The 7,679-nt window shown below is 36.5% G+C and overlaps 1 protein-coding gene across 1 annotated transcript; it reads right to left on the reverse strand.

Moving 5' to 3' along the window:
* Nucleotides 1–1,762: 1,762 nt before the first annotated feature.
* On the reverse strand, nt 1,763–7,005 carry LOC111087490 (protein BNI1-like). Its single transcript, XM_022394266.1, has 3 exons — nt 6,819–7,005; nt 5,496–5,572; nt 1,763–3,033 (listed from the first exon to the last, which is right to left on the reverse strand). Exons 1-3 carry the CDS (start codon nt 7,003–7,005, stop codon nt 1,888–1,890), a joined length of 1,410 nt encoding a protein of 469 aa, XP_022249974.1. The 3' UTR covers nt 1,763–1,887.
* Between the last annotated feature and the right edge of the window lie 674 nt (nt 7,006–7,679).

A 7,679-nucleotide genomic window follows, 5' to 3' on the forward strand; every position in this document is an offset into this window, starting at 1 on the left:
GTCACACTGCCAGAAACACCCAAAAGTGGCAGGTAGAAAATGGTATCCAGAAGTTGCCCTGGCCGAGCCAATCTCCTGACATGAACCCCATCGAAAACCTCTGGGCCATACTCGACCGGTAAGTCACGAAACAACCAAAAAAAAAAAAAACCAAACTTCGAAGAGCGATCTACTCCAAGTTTTGAAGCAAGAGTGAGTGAAAATCCCACAATCTAAAATTGACGAGATGATTCTCACGATGCCCCAAAGGATCAACGAACTGCACGAGATTGTCCACATGTCTGTAAATTATAGCAGTTAACTTAACGTGAAGATATCCAAGACTGTCCCCATATCTGTAAATTATAACAGTTAACTTAACGTGAAGATATCCAAGATTGTCCCCATTCTGTAAATTATAACAGTTAACTTAACGTGAAGATATCCAAGATTGTCCCCATGTCTGTAAATTATAACAGTTAACTTAACGTGAAGATATCCAAGATTGTCCCCATGTCTGTAAATTATAAGTTAACTTAACGTGAAGATATCCAAGATTGTCCCCATGTCTGTAAATTATAATAGTTAACATTAGACTGTCCTAAACAAATGGACTTATCACTCAAACTTATCAACTACTGATATACTACCGATCTTTACAATCTATTAATTATCCGATTTTTCAAATTTCTTAATACCTTACGTGCACATATTTCTAGGTCCAGTTCTGGTTCTACTGAGAATTAATACAGCCGCTGGCGACTTGCTAGTTACAGACCAGATGGTCTTAGATCCAAGTTCTGGTTCTACTGAGAATTAATACAGCCGCTGGCGACTTGCTAGTTACAGACCAGATGGTCTTAGATCCAAGTTCTGGTTCTACTGAGAATTAATACAGCCGCTGGCGACTTGCTAGTTACAGACCAGATGGTCTAGATCCAAGTTCTGGTTCTACTGAGAATTAATACAGCCGCTGGCGACTTGCTAGTTACAGACCAGATGGTCTAGATCCAAGTTCTGGTTCTACTGAGAATTAATACAGCCGCTGGCGACTTGTTAGTTACAAACCAGATGGTCTTAAGGTGACGATGAATCTCTTCTTCACTCCTAGTGTGTTGTGATATCGTTGCATGTTGCTGCAGGAGGGTGGTGGGACTTGAGAGTCTGTCTCGTTTTCATTTTTTATTGTTGGCAAGTTAACATAGCCAAATGAAGTTTGGCAAGGGTCTGCGTGACTTGTGAAAAATTATCTATAATTAAAAAACGAAGGCTGTCGATAAAAACTGCCACTTTTATAAGCTGCTCTCAGAAAATTTTTAAACCCCTTATATTTCCTTCAAAACATACCAATTCAATAAACTGTAGAACCCCAGAGGCTCAGCGGAAAGTCTGAAGGCTTATAACGCTAAAAACCGAGCTTCGACATCCGTGGTGGGCACAGCACAGATATCCCATTGTATAACTTTTCGCTTAACAACAAACAAACAAAACAAAGAACTGTTTACTAAACGACTGTAGGATCGGATCTAGACCTCCGTTTGTTAGTTAATGTGTACTTTATCTGTCTCTAATAGCGTTCAGTAAAAATGGAATATTTCGTACAAAAGAAAACTATAGTTTTTATGAAACTACCAACATAACACATTCTATTAGTAAGTTTCGGACTAACTTAAAATGTTTGGTGTATCCATTTTTAGTTTTAATTCTTGGATAATGAGAAATAGATTAAATAATATTATTTTAAAAAGTAGCGCACATTAAAGGACCTGAATAAATTTAATAATAATAAAAAAGAATTCGCCATTGTAGATCCTACGCATGCGTTCTAGGAAAGAGCACTAAAGTGGTATGTGTGCTGAAGAACAAACTAATAGCCATGAAATATCACCCGTAATGTGACTTCGAAATTTATCCATTATAAGCACCACCGTGTCCCTTATCATCTCCTAACTGTACACCTTTGTCCAGCACCACCCCAAACACCATTCGCCCTTTTAGGTTGGATTTAGGCCTTCCCAGACTGGGGAGAAGAAGGCTGGTAAGAGATCCAATCGGACTATATCCTCCATGACTGCCTCCTCCTCCTCCTATGTGAACTGATAATCCCTTTGAGGGAGCATGGTCGTCATAGCCTCTATCATAGCCACTTTCATGATAGTCATCCCCGTAACCACTCTCATGATATCCACCCCCGTAGCTACTATGACTGTTGTGATCCAACTTCGGGGGTTCAGGAGGATAGTAAGAAGGAACTGGAGCCTGATAGCCATAGTTATTAGATGAATAGCTTGGTGCAGGGGGTGGATAATGGAAAGGAACAGGAGGAGGAGGAGGTGGTGGTGGTGGAGAAGGCGGTGGAGGAGCATATCCCCCATAACTATACTGTGATCCTCCAGAGTGGCCATTATCATTGTGTGCTTTTGATTGTTCAGCAGGTACAAAGGGATGTTCTCCTGACCTATTAGGGCCCAAAGTTTGGGTGGAAGACTTTTGATTATTTTCTAATGTGGAAGCCTCCAAAACTTCCAGTTCGTTCAATGCTGATGTCTTGACAAGCGTTACATCATCTACGTCATCATCAAACTGAACAATGTCATTCTGGTTTTCTGTTAGCTGTGGGGTGGTTTTCTTGGTCGTGGTATTTTTCATAACTGTAGACGAAGGCGTAAAATCTATAGCCCGAGTTGAATTCTTGTCTCTGTTCCCGGAGGCTTCAATAAGCCCTGTGACTAATCCACTGGCGTCAGGGTCATCATTCATCACCAGTGTTGTTGATGATTCTTCATCCACAACTGGACTTTCAACAGAAGTTTCTTCCATCGTTGGGTCATCCTGTTTTTGCTGGCTAGTACTATTAGATGTAACCTCTTTACTATGGATATTGTTGGAAAAGTCTCTTGTTAGAACCGTCATATTATCACCTTCCAAATTAGCAGTGGGCAACTCGTCTATGGTTCCAGTCAGAACGGGATTTGGTCCAAACCCACTCTCCAATGTATTTTCCAAAAATGGATTGGTCGGCCTCAGCCCGATTCCAGTGTTTCCACCATTAATCTGTGGAATTAATCAGTTCATAGAATCAAGTTTTTGAAAAAAAAAAACCTTGAAAAGAACATTAATTCTAAACTTTTTAAAAATATTAACTTGATATTATGTAACTGGTAAAACCTGAAAAAACATTAAATAACCCTTTAATATTTATGGTGATGATAAATATACAAAATCGTTCAACTTTATTATCTATGTAAATAAATAGTCACTATCGACAGTTAACGATGTTATATCAGGATTAAAGGCAGTCACATAATATAGGAGTGTTACCATGCATTAGTTTTCCAACCTCTTCAGTTAATATGTAAAATGTTGTAAATTTCCATCTTTTCAGCTCCGTTTGGATGTAAAAAGTTGCTCAAGTTTTCCTTTCTGAGGTGCACACTGGTTTTGAATTCACTAACAGGTAATTAAGCGTGATTTCTTACAGAAAAGATAGATCGTGGCGTGATGACATAGAGTGACCTTATAACATAGGCGGCTGTCCTTTCTGTAGACAAATCGGATAATAGCCAGAAGCTGCCACTGTGCTCAGATTACAGTCGACGAAAATAACGTGTGGAAGGTGGAGTTGTGTGCAAACCTGGCTTTGTATTTAAAAGCCAGGCTTGCCGCCGTAAGAGTAATTTTTGACTTTTAACTTCAGTATCTTTTAACAAGATGAGTAACTTTGGATAAAATTTCCTTAACTTCATTTTTTTGTAATGTTTGCTAGTTTTAATAAATCTTTTGCTTAAAGTTGTAGTGACAATTTAACATGTTGCTAGCTTGTGGCAGATGTTAACTTTCGAGGGAGTTAGAGTTGACTTTTTGTTTAACGTAGTTAAAGCGTTTGATTTTTTTTCTTAATTTAACTATGAGGTTCTATCTTACGTTTTAAGTTATACATCCTTTTAGATGAGGACGGTATTAACAGTTTTACTCTCCTCTTGCCAGTACCATAAACACTTGTCTATGTGTTTTACATTGTGTTTGTTTTGACTCTTTTGTGGTAATAAATATTGTGATTTTTGCTGCATTTGTTTACCAACGAACCTTGATCAGAGTTTGGAGAGAGAAAAAACAAAACAAAAAAACTCTTATAATTCTATATTCTCGGAATCTCCAGTTAGCGTGCAGTTTAGGCATTGAAAAAAAAAATGTCTTTGGAATTTTACTTCTCCAGTTGTAAAAGTTATAAGTCTGAGTGTGGTTTGATGGTTAGTGTACTTAGGAAGATCCAAAGTCTAAGTCCCGAAATCCAGTTAAATATGTTCTGCACTTTCAACTCTGTAGGCAATATATCTTTGACAGTTAACCCCACTATTCAGCTCAGTGAAGCCTCGTAGGCGGCGGGTGCTTTTGATTAATTTCCCTCTCTCTGGTCAGTAGCTCAATATTCGAGAAGGCTGTACTTGAATCTAAGAGGTCTCTGACCTGGTTATTTAACCCATGAGGGCATAAGGCGTCGTTCATTTTAAAAAAATCCCATTTCCCGCCAAAAATGGTCTTTCTAACCATCATGACACACATAACCATGTCTTAGGCAGATCTAGAAAGGTATTGTTTATTCGGCAAGTTCCAAGTGTTATAATTATCGAGATATAATTCATTTGTATTCTGTCTTTCCATGAAGGCTTAAACGCAGAACGCGTGCCGAGGTGGTTGACCGAGTTGAACACTTAATCTGAGAATTCATCTTAAAATAGAAGTGGGTCAAGTAAATATCCCACCCTGCCCTGCGGTCTGGTGTTAATTTCTGTCTGTTGTGGGATTCCGTTGTATCATTTCAAATATTTGAAGTCACGGTCGTAGACAAACACTTGGGCGTGAGTGCAATAAAAGTATTGTTTTAGAAGCAATTACGAATACCATCTTTACAACTTTCCTCATGATTTTATCAAAAAAACAGACTTTTTGAAGATATTAATTTGAGATACAACGTAAGTTATAGGCAATAAAAACCTCTTCTGCCATTTAAGTAAGATGCATTTGTGAAAGATGACACGCTTAATGTAGGGATAGCTCACACTTGGTGATACAACTTATGCTCGTGCCTTTATGAACCTAGCCTTACATAAAAATATTTATTCCTTTAAAATTAAAATTATTTCATAAATGAACATGAGTTAACTGAAATCAGTAATTTCGCTATGAAAAACTGTAATAGTTACGAGGTTACATATCATAGTGTGATAAAATGGTGTTATTAATAGATATTCAAAAGTGTGTGCTTTTTATTACTTGTTCACAACAGACTACAATGCACTGATAATAAATATATTTATCAATCTGTTCTAATTTTCACAGTTCACGTAATTTCGAAATAAAATTGCCTGGCAGTTGTAACTTTAAACTAAACTCAGTCATCTATTAATTTGTAAGTTCTGTTGCTATTAAAATGAGAAGTGTTTCATTGTAAATAAACAAAAAGAAATGGATTAACAGAAGTGTAGTTCATTTAATAATAAAAATGTTACTTTTACCTGAGTAGGCCTAAAGGGTGTGTTGACCCTATTTCTCCCCAACACCGTATCAGCGTTCACTGCCCACGCTACGACACCTACATGGGGATGTAATTTGATTAATTTCCAAACATATTAATATTAAAACACCATTCTATTTGGAATGAAAATAGAAAGGCATCATACAAACTAAAATAAAAAATAAAATTTTAATTTATAGTATATCTCAAAGAACAGATGTGTTAAAGTTTTACATTCTAAATTACTTATGCTTAACATTAAAATATAAATTACTCCAAATGACTAAAAGGCTAAAATTATTATTTGCAGTTCAATGCCACACAGCTAAAAACTCAATTATTATATTTATTACGCAATTTGGGAATCGTAGATATAACATAAAACAAAGATACCATTTTGAACATATTAAATAACTTTATGAAATACAAAACGTAATAAAAATTCCAACTTTTAAATACGTATCAAAATTCTAAAAAAAGTTAGTAACGTAAAACTTCTTAACGACGTCCTAAGTGTTAGGCCATTGTTACTATTTACAAAGACCGTTCCACCTTCGATTGTTACAAAATGTATGTTAATAATTTTCCACGAAGACTGCTTCTCTGACATTTCAGTCCTAAAAAAAAGGTTAAAACAAATGTTAAAGCAGGAGAAAATTAAGTTTATGCCTTATATAGTTTGTATCTTCTTTATGGTGTTCGAAAGGCTAACACGTTAATTATACCTGATTCCACCAATATTTTGTTTCTATATTTTCATAACATGATAAAACTTTATAATTACACAAATTCCTTTGGACTTATAACACCACATCAGTGTTCACGTTATTTAAGGCAATTTATTCTACGCGGGAATAAGTCTGTTTAGTGGAAATATATCATGTGATGAGACTACTGCATTAGGCCTATTTGCTCATACTTTACCTTGCCTTCCTTTCAAGGCTCTTCCGCATACTACTGGTGAGACTACTGCATTAGGCCTATTTGCTCATACTTTATCTTGCCTTCCTTTCAAGGCTCTTCCGCATACTACTGGTGAGACTACTGCATTAGGCCTATTTGCTCATACTTTACCTTGACTTCCTTCCAAGGCTCATTTGCATACTACAATTAAATGTTGTTTGTTTCCTTCTTTTAGATCTCGAATACTACTGCGAATTTACGTGTGTTTTCTGTTAATCAAATGAACAAACAAACTAAACATATCACATAGACTAGACACATTCCTTCCTATAGAATTATAAAGTGTCTCAATGACGTTACACAATACATCAATACGAAACATTTTTAAATAAATTTATTCAAATAAAAATAAACTACGCACCTATAATTCCAGCAACTATTGGAAGAATCAGCCCAATCGCAATAAGTATCCTCGCCTTTCGATTTCCGTTTCCTTTTTTACTATTTCGGTCTTCCTGAACTGCCAGTGATGGGAATCGACCACGGCCAGTCGACCTTTCTGAAAAGTGGACAAGAAGGGGCTGAAAGGGAGAAACTTGCTGTCTCATACTGACCAATAAAAATATCCTTGATTCGTAATTATGTCTTGGGGTGGTACGTGACTAAAATGTCTTTAAGTAATAACGTAAATAGTTCCAAAAATCCACCCAATATAAATTTTCTCCAACATGGAATTCTCCTCTACTTGTCTACCTGTAAATAAAATCCTGGTGTTCTAACTCTAGGGAGAAAACACGCGAACTGAAAACAGTGAGGGTGAAACTCCTTTCCAATAGTAGAATTGAACAGATATGCCTGCGCTGTAAAGTCTAAAGTAGGTCATTAAATAGAACATCGACCACCACCACCTTGAATCAACAGCGCGTGCTTACGACACCGAAATGTTGTTCGAGACGATTTGTTTTCATTTGACGTCACCATGTTTCGTTTTTGCTACCAGATGAGTGTTTAGGTAAATTGCTTATCTGTCCAAAATACTAAGTCATTGGTCTCAGGACTAGTAGTTTCCTTATTTGTTTAATAGATTTATTTCATGATCTTATTTGTCTATTTTAGCGCAAAGCTACACATTGGCCTTTCTACGCTCTGTCCACCGCAAGAATTGAAACCCGGATTTTAGCATTGTCAGTCCGTGAACTTACCGCTGATCCGGGACATTTTCATTTTGTATAGTCTAATCTTTATTTTATTTGTTTAACAACACTTTTTTAAACGGAAATTA

Source organism: Limulus polyphemus, unplaced genomic scaffold (assembly GCF_000517525.1).
Source record: "Limulus polyphemus unplaced genomic scaffold, Limulus_polyphemus-2.1.2 Scaffold2213, whole genome shotgun sequence".
NCBI classification, from domain to species: Eukaryota; Metazoa; Arthropoda; class Merostomata; order Xiphosura; family Limulidae; genus Limulus; species Limulus polyphemus.

Coding starts and splice junctions, on each gene's coding strand:
- LOC111087490 (XM_022394266.1), bottom strand. CDS start 7,005: ATGAGACAGCAAGTTTCTCCCTTTCAGCCCCTTCTTGTCCACTTTTCA. Junction 5,573..6,818: donor AATAGTTGCTGGAATTATAG/GTGCGTAGTTTA, acceptor ATCCCCATGTAG/GTGTCGTAGCGTGGGCAGTG. Junction 3,034..5,495: donor CACCCTTTAGGCCTACTCAG/GTAAAAGTAACA, acceptor TTAATTCCACAG/ATTAATGGTGGAAACACTGG.